The following is a 19,363-nucleotide window of genomic DNA, read 5'->3' as shown; positions in this document are numbered from 1 at the left end:
AGAAGCACATCCGGGTTTACCGGAAACAGGATCCTACTTCCAGGTTACTACTTACTTACTTACCTACCACTTCCAGGTTAATGTCAAATATCGCGTGTTTTGCGCTTCATGGCGCGACTGTGGTTTTTTTTATTTCTGGAAACGCGCAGTTTGGTGATGTATGGGCAATTCGGTTATATTTGCGGGATTGCAGTATTAATTGTGTATTACATCCCTCCCTTATTGACAGTTAGCTGCAAAAACTTTCCCACCGGATCTTTAACATTTAATAAAACTTATAAAATCTGTTTTATAATATATGACTTGCGAAGACGAGTGTCTGGGCTTGATTTCTTAGACAAGTTCTACCTGGAATTTGACTCTTAAAATTAACCGGATAAAACAGTTTCTGAGAAATGATGCCTTCATCTGGAATTTCGTTCCGAAATTCGTTTTCAGCCAAATCGGTGTGTTCTCATTCCTTCACCTTCTGCCGTAATGTATAACAGAGAAGTAGCCGGTTAGCTGTCAGCCTTTCACATTTATTTATTTATTTATTTAGCAAACACAGCGGCTTCCAATGAACTCTATGTAGTGTTATCAGCCCACACATGATGACTTACACTGCTAGATACACTACTTACAGTGGGTCACTCATCCATGCTCCAGGAGAGCACACTCTCTCTGTCACTCACACACTATAGTTGAACCTGAACAGCATGTCTTTAGACGGTGAGAGGAAACCAGAGCACCCAGAGGGAATCCACAGGGAGAACATGCAAACTCCATACAAACTAAGCAGGGATCAAACCCACAGTCTATTACACCACCCAGGCACTGCAAGACAGCAGTGCTACTCGCTGTGCTACTCCAAACAGGCTCTGTGGTGGGCATGGAAGTTAATTTACAAGCACAATTTTTCTCCACATCGGTAGTATATTTGGATGAATGGTGGGGTCCTGTATACAGATAAGAGTATTTTTTTAAGGAGTTGGTTTGACAGGAGTGGGGGTGCAGTGGCTTGGACCGGGTCCTGCTCTCCGGTGGGTCTGGGGTTCGAGTCCCGCTTGGGGTGCCTTGCGGCGGACTGGCGTCCCATCCTGGGTGTGTCCCCCTCCCCCCTGCCCTTACACCCTGTGTTGCCGGGTTAGGCTCCGGTTCCCCGCGACCCCGTATGGGACAAGCGGTTCAGAAAATGTGTGTGGTTTGACAGGAATAATATCCTTCCGGTGGGCCAGCTGATGACCACACGAGGAGCTCTTATGAGTTTCCATGAATTTGTGTCATATTTTAGGTTTCCTGTCACAAAGAAAGAGTTTGGCCTGCTGATGGAGGCTCTTCCCAATGGCTCTTTGACTCTACTTAGAGAGCGAGGTCTTTTACCCTGCTGTTGTTTCCACAGCGAATCCAGTCGATATCTCAGTCTTTTAGAAATAATAACAGAGCTGTTTGCTCGTGGTTTCAGAAAGAAGTTGCCACTTCGCCTTATGTCACTGCTTATTGGAGTACCTTCCTTAACGATGTCCCGTGGGAGAAAGTTTGTCTGCCGACCCACAAATACTTCGTAACAAATAAGGTTAAGGAAATCTTTTTTAAGATCATACACAAATTCTACCCTGTAAAGTATTTTCTCAGAAGATTCAAGGATGGGATACAGATGTAAACTGTTCTTTTTGTAACCTGCACCCGGAAACGGCGCTTCACCTCTTTTGACGCTGTCGTTACACCAAAGAGCTATGGAGAGATGTCTCTAAATTTATTATTGATACACTGTGTAAAGATTTTTTCTTTACACTATGAATATGTACTGTTTGGATTCTTACATTTTGATAGAAATACAGAGAAACAGGCATATATCATTAATTAATCATTTTATCCAAATATCATATACATAGGTCCAAATTTAGTAATAAAAAAAACTAATAATTTCTGTTTTTATTAAAGAATTTAAGCAGTATATAAACTGGAATGTACTAATAAGATGGCCATTAAGACTGTACATTATTGTAATATTTTTAGGGTGTTGATGTAATATCTGCATTGGAATGTTTTTTTGTGTATTTATTTTTATTTATTTACTTATTTCTTTTTGTTTGCTTTCCCCTGGATAGGTTTGATAGTTCTGGATTAATGTTCTTGCATTGTGAGTGTTTGAATTGTTTAATTAAAAAAGAAAAAAAAGTTACTTGCATGCAGTTTTTTTTTTAAACATACTTTATTGACAAAAAGCACTAATTACAAAAGTTGGAATCATTAAAAAAAACCCGGAACCAGATCTACTTTTTTTAAAAATTTATTTTTTTAATATTTTACCTGGAACCAGATCCAAATATTACAATAAATGACAATGCTAGAGGGAATAAACAAATTCAAAAACATTTAGAAATAAATTTAAAAGAAATATGGAAATATAAATATAGACAAAAAGTAAATAAAGACTTATTCATCACAAATGGGGCAAGATGTCAAGAGAAGCACAGTTCTTGCCACTTTGGGGCTTTTACAATGTTTAACTTCTTTTACAAATGGGAAAGAAAGGCTTTTCCGTGCTGGAATTGCTGACAGGAAGTGTGATGGATGCAGTCGTACCTTCATGAGAAAGTAATCAGAATTTTCTAACATCCCAAGAGCCACCCTAAAAATCTCACAAAGGTGATGTATATACACATACATTCATACACACACACACTGTCTGAACCACTTGTCCCATACAGGGTCACAGGGAACCAGAGCCTAACCCAGCAACACAGGGCATCGGGCTGGAGGGGGAGGGGACACACCCAGGACAGGACGCCAGTCTGTCACAAGGCACCCCAAGCAGGACGTGAACCCCAGACCCACAGGAGAGTAGGGCCTGGTCCAACCCACTGCGCCACTGCAACCCCCTCTGAAGGTGATGCATCAGTGTTAAAGTGTACCAGGACACTCACACTCTATTTTGGTCTCCTACTGTTCATCACACTCCATGAAAAAGGATTATAGGCCTATCTAGGCCACTAGTCTATCTAGGGCAGTTGTGTAGACAGTAGCATACTGAATGCCTTCTATTTGTGCTGTGTCCCCTTTCTGTCCTTTTAACTCAGTTTATTTCTGATCAGGAGGTGAGCATGTGATTCCTTGGCCAATGTCCCCAGCAAGATGTTTGCTTTGGCTGTAAAACACAGAGGTGCGCAAAGAAGTATTATATTGCCAGTGTGTTACTGTAATGCGTTGCTTATAATGTATTACTTTCATCCAAACCCACATAAATAGTAGAAAATTAAAGATCTTTATGCTTAATGGTGCAACTCAAGTACCTCCCATCTGATGTCAGTATATAACTTTTTTTCATCTAATGTATTTTATCAATATGCCATATTCTGTTGAAATTAGATAAAGACCAGTTGAAAGGAGCTACTGAAAACAGGAATCTGGAAAACCTGCACCATTTTAGAAGGAAAAAGGAAAGGATATCATATTAATATTTGAAAATCATGCAGATTTATAAAACTTATGTTTATGCCATCTTATCTCACACCATACTTTTAAGAAACACTTCTTGACAGCTTCAATAGGGGTCATACCTTGCCCTCAGAAGAGCTTCAGTACTCCTTGGAACGCTGTCCTACAAGTCCTGAACTGCGTAGTGGCATATTGCACAATTCTTCCAGACAAAAAAAAAAAAAAAAAAAAAATCTCCTCTGCTTCCTTTAGGGATGAGGGACATGGAAATGTACTTCTCACTCTGCACTCCAAAACTTCCCCCAAAGGGAAACATCAGCAGCGGTGGTAACAGATTTAGTTCCTCAAATTCCTTTTTCATGGGGCATTTCCATTATTTTTGTACCTCTTACGGGAGTAAAATGACCACATAACAAGACAGAATGCCATTGCACTGAATAATATGCTTGTTTTCATGAAAAGGATATGTTTTAATAACCTTGTTATGCAGGATCCCCTTATATGAAGGCTGTGTATATCTTTAAAACCCATGTAACAAGGGTGTTATAAAGATAAATGTTTCTTGATATACTGTTTAATTATATTAAATTAGACAAATTATCAGGAAGAATTTGTAGTTCTGTGGAGGAGTTGTAAACATACAGGAATCACATTCCAAAGCCAGCTGGAGGTGGGATTCAAACCTGCAACCTCTCAGTTGAGAGGCAGCAACTCTAACAGTACACTACCAGTTGCCCATAATCAAACTGCATATTGCATGTTTATAGATGTTCACTCATGTTCCAGCACGTTGTAAGCAATTGTCCATTAAACATCCAGCATTAAGAGTCATTTTTTGCCCGCTCCAGAGGATACTTAAATTGTCTCTCTCAAAATGTTAATACTAAATCTAAATACACCTTATAGGGGAAATTCTGTGCTTTCAACTTTTGTGTGAAGGTGGGGCTTCAAAAACATTGTAGAAATATATCTTAACACCTGTTTTGGTGGGCTTCTGAAAGCTATATAGAATAATTATTGCACAGAACCCTTGATGTTTGCTTACAGAAACATTCTAGTCCCAAACGAAAGTGGAATGTTTAATGCAGTTGTACTGAACAGTACTGTAGGATTCAAATCTAATCTTGGTAAATATTGGGTGTATACAGAAAACACACTCATGCCAGGTAAATACACAGTTCAGAAACCAGTTCAGCTGAGAGAGGAACAGTCTCCGAATAATGTCCGCAAGTGCAGGCTCATTTTCTTACACTTCATATTTACAGCAATAGAACAAATGTAATTGTTTTGAAATTTACAACATACTGTACATAGTTTAATGTTAGCAGTCCACCCCCTTCTGAAGGTGATTCATAACTATACTGTTTAAACTAGTTGCACAATCTTTAGAAAGCCAAGAGGAACACAAAGACAGAAATTGGAAATTTTAATGTTTATTTGTTCCCCCCCCTTCCTTTTTTGGGAAGACTACATACGTTTATACACACTGGAAAACACTCCAGTCTTTGGTACCAAAAAAATAAAGGCATTTACAGCAGCTGTCCAGTTCCTAATACACAATGTGTATTTTTGTTTTGTTGCAATGTTAGGCCCCTTCAGACCCCACACAGCTCCACATGCAACATTTTACCTGTTTCTCCTGCACCAAAATCTCACCTTTCACCAACCAAGGCCTCAAGACCCAGGAACCACTCTGGCTGATAAATGGGGATTAAAAGATGGTAGACACTAATCTTACTACCAGAATCCTGAAAAACTTGCCTTTGGCAAGGCTATAAGTGACAATTCTGTTTTTAAGTTGCCTCTCATATGTAAAATTGTAGGGAAAGCTCACAAGGCTGAATCTAATTCAACTTGTCATTCTCGCAAGCAAAATAAACTTATCTACAGTTTAGCACAATCAAGTGGTCAGGAAATTTAAGTTACTCTTACATCGCTTCCAAGTTTTTCACCTTTATCTATTATCAACAAGATGGTTTAACAAACTCAAGAGTAAAACATTTCATTGCCAAAATGATTCTCTCCCTATGAGTAAACAATGAAAAAAGTTATACTGGACCAAATGGCACTTATTTTCTGCATTGCTCCATAATGTGCACTACAATACATAGTGTGCACTACATTAACGATTCATATTGTCTAAATGCTAATGCTGCATGCAAGTGCTCCTCTGTCATTTTAACTCGTCTGTGTATAAAAATGAAAGGACCCAATTTAGGAATACAATGTTAAATCATAAAATATCTATGAAGAACCCATTCAAAATCTGTTTTGATTGGTTATGTACACAGAGGCAAAAGGATCAGCAAGTAAAGTACAGGTGAGCATATGACATTGCAATGTTCTAAATATAACCACTGACAATACAATGTTGCAGAAACAAAACATATCAAAAGGAAACACACAAACACACAAACACTGCAGGTATATGAGCAGTCAAGTTGGGGCTACAGCAAGGCCCAGCCTTGCTTACAAAATGAGATATGTGAAGATGGCCATAATGGCAGCGCTGATGAGCCCAGAAATGGGCACGGTCACAAACCAGGCCAAGAAGATGTTGCGGAACAGAAGCCAGTCTACTGCTTTCCTGGAACGCAGCCAGCCCACAGCTACCACGGAGCCCACCTAAACAGAGAAAGAGCATTAGTGAAATGCTACTCATTAGAACAACTTCTTAAACTAGCATGGACCCCCCACCCAGTATTGCTCACACAGAGCACTGCTTTCAACCAGATTATTATTGTTACCTTGCAGTGGGTGGTGCTGACAGGAAGACCAATGTTGGAAGCAACCACAACAGTCACAGCAGAGGCTAATTCAATACTGAATCCACTACAGGGGAGCAAAAAAAGGTGGATTTTGAATCAACCTCATCAGAATGTGAAGAACTTCTTCAAATTACACGAGTTTACATCATAAGATTATGAAAATAGCAAGAGGTACTACCTGGAGGGGGTGATTGGGGTCAGGTCCTTGCCCATAGTCTGAATGACCCTGCGACCCCATACCCAGAGACCTGCACAGATGCCCACTCCACCATAGAACAGCAGCCATATGGGAGTAGGAACACCAGAGACCAGCGCTCCATTGGAATACACCAGCCAGAGGGCCACAAGTGGTCCAATGGCATTGCTGAGGAGAGGAGACAAGGGGAAAGACAGGATGAATCATTCATCTACAGATATGGCATACTTTAAGAAAGGGAGAGGGAACACAGCTTCCCACTTTTGAACAAGGGATCTCTCCTGTTTTTTTTTTTTTTTTTTTTTTTTACATTTATTCATTTAGGGGATGTTCCCCCCCCAAAGTGATTTGCAATGTTAAGCTACTTAGTTATTTACTCATTTTATAAAGCTAGATAATTTTACTGGAGCAAATTTTAGGGCAAGTACCTTTCTCAATGGTACTACAGCTGGAGGTGGGATTCAGACCTGCTACCCTTGGGTCCAAAAGCAACAGCTATAACCACTACACTACCAGCTGCCCCCATGTACACAAACAACAACTGTAAGCAAGGACACAATATTCATGGCAAATCAATTATTCTGCAGTCCTGACCTTGCACAGCAATCACTTTCCTTCATTTGCATAGATTTAAATGCAAAAAGCTTGAAATCCTTCTATAAAATACATAAATGAGCAGAACTTCAAAATGCTACCAATTCCATGAAGGGATCAAACATGTATAATGCCTAATGATTATTCTAACCAAGATACCCACTACTCATTTTCCCCACTGCAGATTTCCAACCCCACTTCCCTCTGCCTTGCACTCCTGATCCCTACCTGACATCGTTGCCACCGTGAGCAAAGGAGCCGAAGCAGGCAGTAAGAATCTGCAGGAACTGGAAGAGCAGAGAGACCTCTGGCCGGTCTTGCTCCAGCCCATCTTCATCAATTGAACCCTGGCTGCTGTTGCTGTCTCCCATCTCCAGCGTCACCTGTGCACCTGCCGCACCCTCAGTCACACCTGGTTCTGCCACAGCATTGCAGTAGCTGGTGTAGCTGTCCATGCGCACTCGTTTCTTGTCACGCTCAACCTCGTCACCTGGCTTTGCTTCATTCTCCTTGGGCCGCAGGTTGTCCCCATGCATGCCATAGATGGCCAGCGTGTAGGATGTGTAGCTGTTGTTGCGGCGGATAGGCCGATCACCAGACTCACCCAGGCACTCGCCCACCGAAGCCAGGTGCAGCTTGTGTAGCAGGTCCTTGTACAAACCTGAATCTTTGTGCACTGTGTGATACTGGCTATAGCCATTGCCAGGGACCTGGATGGTGCCATTGCTGAAATGGACATGACCCGGGTTCTGGACTATAGGAAACAAACACAAAGTTCCATTAGTCACAACATATATTCTACATTAGCCTTTTCTACATTACCATTAATACACTTAATTTATTTATATGCATATAAGCACGTCTCATAAAATGATGCATGAACAATATTAAAATGACTACTTATGTCCTTTAAAATGAAAATGCCCTTTATTAAAACACACCAGTGCTATCAGTACTGTTGACATTCTTGGCATCCTTCTCATCCGTCTCCTCAGATTCACCAATGTTAAAAGCCACTCGCCGCTCTTCTGAGGGAGGTGGAGTCTGGGGAGCAGGGTTGGGGGGAGCGGGTTTTGGAGATTCTTCTGTGACAGGTTTCAAACCATCCCTCTCCATCAAAGGACGTTCCGAGGGGCTAGACTTAGCTTCACCTAGAGAAACAATAGTAGTATTAAACTGCTGAAAGAGACAGATTGGATATATAATATATTTTGTATGCAAATGATATCAGAAAACAAGCAAGAGCACCATATGTTCAGAGCTACCATCAAAATGACTGAGCACTTTTACATTTATTCATTTAGCAGAGGTTTTTCTCCAAAGAAATGTCGAAGTCAGAAGACAAAACTGCATAACTGTTCTTCTGAAGTAAACATAAAAACACTGATTCTGAATTGTTTTACCAAAGTTATCCAATAAAGTTTTAGGTATGTAATAAAATAACATCAGTGCATGGGATGACTTGTGGCTCCATGAACCATTAGGAATTAGGTCCACTTAGTATCCCTACTACTGACATTCTAATGAAATGGTTGGTGTTCATTTATGGAACTAAACTGAAAAAGCTGGAAATATCTTGCATTAACTAAATTACAGTACCTTTTCCCCCCATAAAGCAAACCAAAAGGGAACTTCAACCCAGATACCTTAAGTGCCAAATAACTCAATGACCCAGCTGGGTTGCCATACTCCTAGATTAATTATATGCCAAAGGCCAACTTTCAGGAGCACACATTTCATCAAAACTAATCAGGGAATACTGTGACCCACATTACCTACCAGTAAATTCCATTTAAAGCTAAAAAGTGTAGTTTAAAAATATAACCTTGGCAGTCCAAGTCAGAAGGAGTCAAGAAAGTACACAGGTTTTGGCTCCGGTACGATCCCTCAGGACTGCTACATCTAAATTGGCAACTTGACTGTGTGTTGGCAAAAATGGCAGTATTAAGCAAGATGTGTTTTGATAAAGGGGGGCGCGGTGGCGCAGTGGGTTGGACCGGGTCCTGCTCTCCGGTGGGTCTGGGGTTCGAGTCCCACTTGGGGTGCCTTGCGACGGACTGGCGTCCCGTCCTGGGTGTGTCCCCTCCCCCTCCAGCCTTACGCCCTGAGTTGCCGGGTTAGGCTCCGGTTCCCCCGTGACCCCGTATGGGACAAGCGGTTCTGAAAATGTGTGTGTGTGTGTGTGTGTGTGTGTGTGTGTGTGTGTGTGTGTGTGTGTGTGTCCGTATCTTTGTTACAAAAAGCTTTTTATTTACCCAGAATTGTAAGGTACTTTACATAAAAGGCAGCTAATAGTGCAGTGGTTAACGCTACTGCCTTTGGACCCAAAAGTTACAGGTTCAAATCCTACCTCCACCTGCACCACTGTTGATCAGGGCATTTACATTTATTCATTTGGCAGACTCTTTTCTCCAAAGCAACGTACATCTCAGCAAAAATACAATTTGTGCATTACATTAAGAGAAAGAGACCTAGCTGCAGATATGTGATTAAGTAAACCTAGTTTGTTACTTTCCACTTCAGACACCGATGTTCATCGCTCAAGTAGGTGCATAAAATGCAGGATAGATGACTCCCGATACCCATCCTACAAAATTACTAATCCAAAATTGCTCCAGTAAAATCACACAGGTGTATAAAAGGCTAAACAGGTGCCAGTAGCTTTAAATTATAAATGGCTTTGTTGAAATGCATAAATGGAAAAGTATCCAAGTGACACTTTGACCCAAGTTTCCCAAGCATTTATAGATTTTTACTCTAACCAATTATCAAATTAACATCAACTTCAAAACATCTATATGATTAACATCTGAATACTCCCATCCCATTTCTGATAACGTATTTCATCTTGCAGTGTTTGGAAGAAAAGAGAAATTTGATCATTAAGAACTCAGGCAAAAAGGGTACAACAAATCTGACTTACATTCGATCTTCTTCTTGAGGCGTGGGCAGACGATGAACCAAACAATGACAGCCGTGATGAGGGCACAGGCCACAGAGATGAGCAGTGTGCCCCACCACTGGATTCGGTCCAAGCCCAGCACTGCACGGGCCAGGGGGACAAAGCGAGAGACAGAGGGTGTGTTGAGACAAGAGACGAAGGCCTCTTTCCTACATTCACTCACACACTGTTCCAGTTCTTCGGCTATGCCATCCATCAGCCATGGTGGAGAGGGGTCCAAGACCTATTACATATATCCTTTGGAAGGTTTTAAGGACTAAAGTGGTGATGAACCTTCAGACAAATTTGATGGGACAGATCAAGCAGAATCCACACACCTAGGGGTACGCTACAGAGAAATTTTACGATTTAGTAACAAGGAAAGGGAACACAAACTACAATTCAAAGTTCCCAAGTCACTGCATGTTCAAGTGAAGGGCAGCAGCCCTCACATGTCACTGCAAATGCAGGGGGATATCAGTAGTCATGTGTTTGTCTGCAGTTATGCAATAGAATCAAACAGATGGGTGTAGGGGAGGAGGACTTTCACTGCAGTGACTCAGCAAGCAAGGTCACCTCCATTACTGGAAGGGGGGGGACCCCCAGGACAAGCGCAGAGGTATCTCTACTGCAGCAGTGTATGAGCATCATGGATAACAGCAGTCAGCTGTTCCTCTGCAAACACTGAGTGAGAGCGGAGGATCACTGGCCAAGGCAGCAAACAAGGAAGACAGAATCAGTCATACTGGTCACATGCTGCGGCTGGAGGGGGTTGCAAAGATATCAATCAGCCTAGACCTCCAGGATAATACTGGGAGTTCCTAAGGCATGGCATTTCACAACCTCATGGCAGTCCAAGGTTCTACCTTCTCTTACCAAATACCTCCAAGATAGGCCTCTCTAATAAACCTTAGAGAAACAACAAACCAGAAGATGACATCCTAAGTTACTAAGAAGGTATTCACACCAGAATTCTGACTCCACTGAGCCTGTTGCAGATGTTTTACGATAAGTATTCGCTAGAAGTCCCCACAAGTTCACAACATTCAGCAGCAGCCTATCTGAGTGACACCATATGGTTGGCACTCACTTCACACAGATAGTAGGACCCTCTGCATGGGCTAGATTTTGTTAATTAGAAAGAAGTAACAGCGTAGAAAGAACAAGAGTGAAGACATTCTCTGCAAGGTATTTTTTACCAGCATATTATGGAGAGTCTTCCACATGTAAGCCTGAACTCAGACCCTCTGTTGCACTTTGAAAAAAAGAATTACAGGACAAGATAATATTTTAATAAATAAATATAAATAAATATTCCAAACACACAGAGGCACAACCACAGCAGGAAAGCAAGGGGGGAGACCTTAAATAAAACCCTTAAAAAGGTCAGCTGCAGCAATGAAAGGTGACAGGGTCAGCAGCCTTGGAACTGCTGTCCTGGAATGTCACAATGTAGGTCTACCAGCTTTCACAGGAACCTCACCAGACAGTTCCACAAATACCTCAGCATTGCGGCCTGGCTGCATGGGCGGCACTCGGAGTCAGTCTTCATGCTCCTTACCCACGCATTGACCACATGTCCCTCTGGACAGCAGACAGCCACCCAGGCTGGAACGATGGTGCACGGAGGGGGAGTGTGGACAACACCGCCCGCTCTTAAGCACCAATCATATTTCCCAAATTGCTACACAGCTGAAAGAATCAAAGACCCCTGAGGGACCTAACTGCCAAGGGATGTGGCAGTGCTCACGTGCTAGCTCCACAGAAAGGACAGCAGCGTGGCAGCTCGCCACACCAATACCACATTCCTGCACTACTCTCTGGCCTGCTGTCCTCATTTCTTTAGCCATGAACTCAAACAGGTTTCTGCCATGACCCCACTGCACTTCTCACTGCATATCACAATGTTAATTAAGGTGCTAACTAGTGCAAGAGGGACACATCTCATGACCTCAAACAAAATACAGGCCCACATTTTCAACACTTTCCTAATTCCTCTTTTTAAACCTACCATGATTTACAATCCAAAAATTCACAAAATGCATAGATTTAGTCTTTTCAGAGGCTAACAATCATTTTCGGCAAAGGCACATTGAAGAAAGGGCAATAAGAAGGAACCAGCCTTCAGATTTTCCAGTAACTGCTATTAACAATGACTTACACATGCCTCTGTGACTAAGGTTTCCTGTTAAGCACAGACCATCTCTAAAGCACGCACCACTACCACCTAAATCTATTTGCTTTCAGAGCAAAGTCTGAAAATTTGCTGTCTAGTTAAAGTGCAATTGGCCACGTCAATAAAGAGACCAATGCCAAGTTGGTTTGTAAGACTGTTGTGATTCTGGAAATTACCCTGAACAGTTTCAGAACAGGTTCTGTTAACTGTACCGATGACCTTCCACATGGTACCTCGGAGGTGCTTCCAACAGATCGGTAGCATTGGGAAACACGTGGTGCCTGTCCCTGTACTAACTGATAAACCATACTTAATATATACTACAGCAGTATGAAAGAGGTAAACAGGTTAGAGAGAGGAAAGAAAAATCATGGATTTAAAAAGCAGGGAAAGAAAGAACAAAGAGAGAGTAGTGTGAAGTATGCAGAGGTAGTCTCTTCAGGCAAGTTCAGCAGTCTCCATGGGACCACCAAGCCCATTGAGAGGAGTGCAGTGAATATGGCTTCCTGTGACTCATATGGTGTGGGTGTGTGTGTACCCAATTTTAACCCTTATTTACAAAGTCATCCTCTTTTTCTTCACTTAACATTCCAACCCAGCATGTACCCCACTTTTAAATGTGTTGCTTAAAAATCACTAATTTGTTGTGAGGACAAACAAACCCTTCATCTAACACTACAGCAACCAAGTATAAGGCCAAGTAAAAATGGACCCTGGACATGGAGTACAAGTAGTTTAGATTTCTTTTCTGTTTTAAGTAGTTATGTGTGTGTTTCAATTAAGGCGGAAAAATTCCTCCTGTATCTCTTTTGCTGGTCTGTGTATGCATTATATGTGGGTGTGTATGTATTAATGGGACCATTCCTTTGTGTCTGTATGTATGTGTCCTAGTCTTGCCACACACCGGCCTGCAGCCTTCAGTGAAGGGCCCAGGCCAGGTGACTCCTTGAATAGGTCAGTCCTGCAAGTGAAAACAAAAGCAGCGAAGATTGTATGTTTAATAAGGGATTCTGCAGCCAGAAACGGAGAAAAAAAAAAGCTAAAAACATAGCAGACATGATAAAATATTAACACAAAGATTGATCACATCAGCAAAAGTGGTGTGTAGTATACTTGAAAGGGCTTTAAAAGAGGTCCTTGTTATAAAATACTGTCCACATTACTTGGCTCAAACTTAAAACGTTTCTACCGACACCTGTGGCAGATTCCTCTCTGCTTCCTGGTTAACACCTGTCTTTAACAGAGATACACACAGAAAGCCTGCAAAAGCCTTCAACAGCCCCTTACACCACCCATTTATAACCACTCTTTCAGGAGTGCAATGAACACACAAACCCTTCTTCAGCATGGGGAAAAGCAATCCACACAAGAGCCTTTTTTCACCCCAAACAGGTAAAGATGACAGTGGACACTTACATGGAGCGCCTGTGAACAGAATGGAAAACAGGTTGATTCCCATGGTCACTGCATAGAAGATGGGGAGGGACTTCAAGCCGTTGGGCACTGGGTCCTCCTGTGAAGAGCAAAGAGTGAAGTGAGATGTAGCATATGCATTTCTCAGGCAGGTTTTTTTTTTTTTAAAAAAAGTTCTTCCAGAGTTAACTTTACCAGAATATGGCTACAAGACACTTTCAGAGGGGGGAGGGGGGAAAAAAAAAAAAAAAAAAAAAAGGAAAAAAAAAATAAATAAAATTCTTGCTGCTTTTGGCCTAAGACTCACCATGCAGTCTGTCACAGTATGTTCCCAAGATGTGGACAAAACACACCAAGAATACAGCTCAGCCACCAATTGTGGCATAAACATTTACAAAACAAAAGGGAGGGGACCAACAAATCCAGGTCACACTTTACACCAGATCAAGTGTAAAGACTTTGAGGGAATTCTGGCAAACGCCACCTTTCACTCTGTTGTCACTGAGAGCCTCTCCACCAGTAGGGCCAGGATGGCCTGACCCTGGTCAATTGCTGCACACAAGGTTATGAAAAGAGCCACTCTGGCTCAAGAGCACCAGACAGTGTCCCATGTGCACAATTCCAGCTACCCCAGAGTTTATCCCAGCAAGATCAAAAGAACTTCTAATGTCATGTAACAGTGGCTCAGACTGCTATTCTGAGAATTTTTATGATTAAATAAAATTTGAGTAAATAGTCTTGGGCAAAGGCACAGTGACATGTTCTTATATGGGAAAATGTTTAACTTTCTCTCTTTCTCACACACACACACACACACAAAAAATACTCAATGAGCTGAGTTTTAATCAAACAGCCTGTTTGACATCACTACGGAAACAGCTAACGTGGTAACAATAACTAAGGAATTAGTGGGAAGCCAGTCTAGTCGACTGACCACAGAAAAGCAAGCAGGCGTTTACCACACAGACCCACTGCTGTTCTCAAACGCCACCCAAATATCTATTCCTGCCAAGCTCAGCTACACACAGACCTCATTTTCTCCCCCACAAAACCGGCTACTCTGGAGCAACAGCGGCTGTATTCAGATAAAACGCAAATCGTCTGCAGTGTCCTGTTTTCCCCGGAAGGTCCATCTGGCACCTCACAGCAAAGTACTCATTCACTTCTAAAGGGTTGGGGGGATTACTGCATAACTAAAAGTACTAATGAAATCAAAACCTGCCAACTAGTAAATCTTAAAATCCATTGTATCTAGTTGCTTACCTGAGAAGTCAAGCCAAAGTGACTGGGCAAATTAATGCATAAACTTGATACAGCAACAGGACACCATTGGGTCTTAAAGGTTCTACCCATGCTTTGTTTCTTAAACACTAGAACACCTGCAAGGCCTCTGCACAAAATAGGAAAGCATATTTACAGTTGGTCTTATCTAAGACCATTTGGAAATATTACACTGTAAGGTAGTCAGACGAAGGTTTATTTGTACACTTACCACCCTATTCAAACTAAATACAGATATGGCCAATTATTCAAACACTGTGAAAACTGCAAGAAAATCAAAATTTATAGTAATTTACAAATACAACTGAACAGTCAGCCAACAACTGAGCACAAATAAATTTGAGAGCAGCTTTCTAAGAACTGCTAACTGGAAATCAGTTACATTTTCCATACCACTCACGTCACCATCTGTTGCTCTTCACATTAAATACATACCATCACAATGCATTTGAAATTTCATAGCAATTAATGCCATTTTTCAACTCACATCTGCAGCATTAAGTGTAGATTAAATGAGCTGGACTAAAAAAAATTTCAAAGAAACTTTAAAAACAGAAAAAGAGACAGACAACCAATCAAAAAGCATATTCCATGACAAGACCAAAGTTCAAGATGTGCAAACTTGAACTTGGCCAGACTTAAAAACTTTGTGTTTGTTTCATATCCATACCTTGTTCAAGATGTACTTGCGAACGTAGTAAAAGAGGATGGCAGACATGATACCGGACAGCAACGGCGAGAGAAACCAGGAGGCCACTGTTAAGAGGAGAGATGTATCAGTACCCCACAACTGGTCCCTGCAAAGCACCAAGCACTACCACCCCCCAGCAGGGCAACTAGCCCATATAAGGGACATCCAATGTGTACATTTGAACAACAGTACATCTCAAAATACCTTTGAATACAGGTGAATGACTGTTGTTACATTTTGAAGTACCTGCTGTGCACTTCCCCGAAAGAAGTTGTTTTACCCAGTCTACGGAAGAATCACTTTAAATTATAATGGGAGAATGTGATCAAGTACTCACCAATTCTGACCAGCTCCATCCACTTAACCCCTTGCTGACCTCTTGCAACCAAGGAAAAACCAATGGTGGCTCCCACAATACAATGGGTGCCAGAGATGGGAAGCTTCAGAAAGGATGCCAGCAACTGCCACACAGCTGACCCTGAAGTAAAGATACAAGCACACTAAGTTGGCACCAATGTTTTTCAAGGTCATCAGAATGGTAAATTTTCTGCCTCAAGTCATTTTGCTCCTTAATCCAAGTTTAAAGTTAGCCTCATGCTATGGCTGTCAGTGCACTCACCAAACATGGCACTAATGGATCCAGCCATCAAGAGCGGCTCCGAGCCGTTGTACATGGACACGTCAATGATGCCTTGGCGAATGGTCTCACTGACCTTGGCCCCAAGCAGGATGGAGCCCAGAGTCTCAAACACAGTGGCCAAGAAACAAGCCTGCCGGAGGGTGACCACACCAGAGCCCACAGCTGTGCCAAAGGAGTTGGCCACATCATTGGCACCCACCGAGAAAGCCAAGATGAATGCAATGACGAAACCCAACACAAGGAGCCACAAGTAGCCAGACAATGGAGAGGCTACAGCCACCGTAGTGACTGCAACCAGAGAAGCCATAGTAGTCAATTCCATCTTTCAATATTCTTACTTTGAAAGCAATTCTTTACAAATAAATTAATAAAAAATATTTTCTTTAAGAAAAAAATGAATAATTTACAAAAATGAGGTACTAATGTGTAGATTTTCTTCACCCTTTAGTACAAGAGAAAAATAAATATGTAAACTAAAATAATTTACTTGGCTCCTTTTTCGTCTTCAATAAAAACGAGATGATGTGAAAGGGGGCAGAAGCTACTGCTATCCCCTGAGTATAGTGTTATTTGTGAGGCTTGTTTGGCTCTTGGAAGCTATGCAGACAAAGCAAGCATCCATGTTGTGGCCAGTGCTGTGGGGAAGTAATGCCACATTCTGAAAAAGAAAAAACATTTTTCAAATACGTTAGCAAGTGTTTTCATACAACATCCATAATGTTATTGAAAAGATACTCTAAACATGCATTAACACAGCAGCTTGCTTACTGCAGTTGAAATGCATCAGATTACAGTTGAAGTGTCAGGGCAGCTGGTAGCACAGTGGTTAGAACTGCTCCCTTTGGAGCCAATAGGTTGCAGGTTTGATTCTCAGCTACAGTAGCCTTGAGCAAAGTACTTACCCTAAATTGCACCAGTAAAAATTACCCAGCTGTATAAATAGAAGTAGCTTAACATTGCAAGGTTGCTTTGGAGAAAAGCATCACATGAATGAATGTAAATGAGTCCACCTTAACACTTATTTTGAAAATGAAACTTTCATGTCTGCAGCTGTGTCTCCTCCTCAATGTAATGCATAAATTGTACTTTTGCTGAGATGTAGGTCACTTTGGACAAAAGTCTCTACTAAATGAATAAATGTAAATGAAATCTTTCTTCCTCAGCATAGCTAGGAACTGTGAAAGCAGAAGCTGTCATACCAGAAGGAAGTTATCAGCGCTTGTCTCAAAACGCAGCACGTAGTGTAAAACAGTGTATCAAGTCTGAGCAGGAGCTCATCAGCCCACACACTTTTGCACAAACGTCGGCCGATGACTTGCTGAGCACTGTGGCACTTGACTACTGTGGAAGCAAAACGTTCTAACTCGTTAACCGCCAACTGCTCAACGACACAGTTTCCTTTTCATTACTGTGATGAAAAACTTGAGCAGTCCGGTTCAACGGGTTCTGATCGCGATGCCCGGCCTTGTATCTCGAAAATGCTGCAGCTTTAACCGCGCTAACGAAGAGGGCGGGGCTGCAGCCCCTTGGGAGGAGAGCAGCGTGGCAGCGCCCGCCGGCCTCTGACGCTCACTGGCGCTGAAATAATGTCGTCTCCGCGGCGAGACCCCTTTCACGCGGCCATGCTCCTCGCGCATCTGCTTTTAAGAGCTAAGGGCGCCGCGTGCCCGGACCCTTACGCGATTCACGCGCAAGTAGTCGTCCATTTTGCTTCGCTTTTTTCCCCTCCCACATTTTTTTGGCCGCGCGCCAACCCTTACCCTGTACCGGCAGTAATTTCATTTTACAATTTAAGTCTATAGACAGCATTTTAAACTTTCCCTGTTTGCCCCCCTCCCCCGAAAGTATTAATCGGTTTAAGGGGACCTTAAAAGTCATTAGTCAGTTATTAATGTGGGTTAAGTCGAACAACATGCCATATGGCACCGCTCACCTCACCGGTGTCGAAAAGGAAGTCTTCAGAGAACAGTAGTAGTACTACTAATTCTGCGAACAGCGAGGGGTTTCGTTTTAGTTGTAATGCGACACGCCATCCAATTCATGTTCGGTATTCGTCTTAGTTAATTTGGCCAAGGACAAAAAGCGTGACTGAAAGCCTTAAAAAACCGGTTAACCCCGGCATTCCCGCCTCCCGTCCCGGGGAAGAACATCTGAACTTCCTCCAAACGCCGGCGACAGTCAGTCACACGGCAGAAATCCTGTTAGAGACGCTGAGATAACTCATCTCATGTCGTTTTAAACAAATATTTTACAAGAAGCTGGTGGACAGTTGCTGACCTGTAAACCACGTCGTTAGAGACCGCCGGTAATCCCGTCGGTAAACTAACTAAACCGAGTTGTTTCCCGACCGCTACGATGTGTGGCGGAACCACGTCCACCACGGGCATCATAATTACAGAAATCGTTTTAAAATGTTAAAATGACTGACACTGGCATCTGATGTGAGATATTCGACAAAAGTGGGCTAGTCAGTCTGAAATTGATCCACTTTATCGACCAATCGCCATGATTATTAGTCCAGCTACCCCCCTGCCCTGGCCCTGGTGAGCCGGGATTACACGAAGTTAAAACCCTAATGTGTAGCGCTTATTTTCCGGTTAACACAAGAAAATCCATGTTTATAGCGTATGTTTATATATACACTAGTCTAGTGCTTAGTAACATGATGATGTAAATGTGCACAGTTAGTGAAACCCAATCATTGGCAATGCTAAGTCCTGGCCTAGATATAACATGTTTAAACTTGTAATCTAGTTACGTATTCGGCCACTTTCACTATATGACTAGTTTCAGTCATAATGGTTTACTTTTTAAATTTTACAAGTTTTCTTCTAAGTCACAGATAGCATCTAAGTTAAACCGGTTATTTTTAAAATTGGCTTGTCAGAAATAAACTGGTTTTCTCCAATTATCCCCGAATTATGTGTTTAAAATACAATAAGTTTAAAAAAGATACCCACCAAGGTAAAAAATGCCGCTTAGTTTGTCACGAGCGTTGAACGTCCGGTGGCGGGTGGCGCGCGCGGGATCCCTGCTGTTCCAGGCAAAGACGACTCTTTCAAAATTCTCCACAAATATATAATTTCTTATAACCGATTTTCAATTCTTAAGTTTTATTTAAAGGGGAAAAAAATATTTAAGCTAAATGTGTAGCTTTGCAAGTCTTCTAAGACCTGAGTCCTCCACGATCTGACACCACGCGCCGCTCTGCTCAATTTAAGTCTCTCGAAATGGGCGGGAGAG

General features: G+C 42.0%; 1 protein-coding gene across 2 annotated transcripts; it reads right to left on the bottom strand.

Moving 5' to 3' along the window:
• Positions 1 to 4,837: 4,837 nt before the first annotated feature.
• LOC108938108 (sodium-dependent phosphate transporter 1-B-like) lies at positions 4,838 to 19,363 on the bottom strand. 2 transcript variants are annotated; one of them, XM_018758443.2, is made up of 11 exons: positions 19,081 to 19,363; positions 16,100 to 16,778; positions 15,818 to 15,958; positions 15,460 to 15,545; positions 13,512 to 13,608; positions 9,902 to 10,021; positions 7,920 to 8,129; positions 7,207 to 7,732; positions 6,367 to 6,552; positions 6,168 to 6,252; positions 4,838 to 6,045 (listed from the first exon to the last, which is right to left on the bottom strand). In XM_018758443.2, exons 2-11 carry the CDS (start codon positions 16,440 to 16,442, stop codon positions 5,890 to 5,892), a joined length of 1,950 nt encoding a protein of 649 aa, XP_018613959.1. In that variant the 5' UTR covers positions 16,443 to 16,778; positions 19,081 to 19,363; the 3' UTR covers positions 4,838 to 5,889. The 2 variants fall into 2 exon arrangements, with proteins under 2 accessions (XP_018613959.1, XP_018613960.1); XM_018758444.2 differs by lacking the exon at positions 19,081 to 19,363 and adding an exon at positions 18,054 to 18,233.

The sequence above is a fragment of the Scleropages formosus genome, chromosome 17 (genome assembly GCF_900964775.1).
Source record: "Scleropages formosus chromosome 17, fSclFor1.1, whole genome shotgun sequence".
NCBI lineage: Eukaryota > Metazoa > Chordata > Actinopteri > Osteoglossiformes > Osteoglossidae > Scleropages > Scleropages formosus.
The sequence above is the reverse complement of the archived record's forward strand: the minus strand, read 5'-3'. Positions and strand labels throughout refer to the sequence as shown.

Excerpts from the sequence above, each read along its gene's own strand:
- LOC108938108 (XM_018758443.2), bottom strand. The coding sequence starts at position 16,442 with ATGGAATTGACTACTATGGCTTCTCTGGTTGCAGTCACTACGGTGGCT. Across the intron at positions 6,253-6,366 it reads ACCCCAATCACCCCCTCCAG|TGGATTCAGTATTGAATTAG; the intron begins GTAGTACCTCTT and ends GCTCCCCTGTAG. Across the intron at positions 6,046-6,167 it reads TCAGCACCACCCACTGCAAG|GTGGGCTCCGTGGTAGCTGT; the intron begins GTAACAATAATA and ends TTCTCTGTTTAG.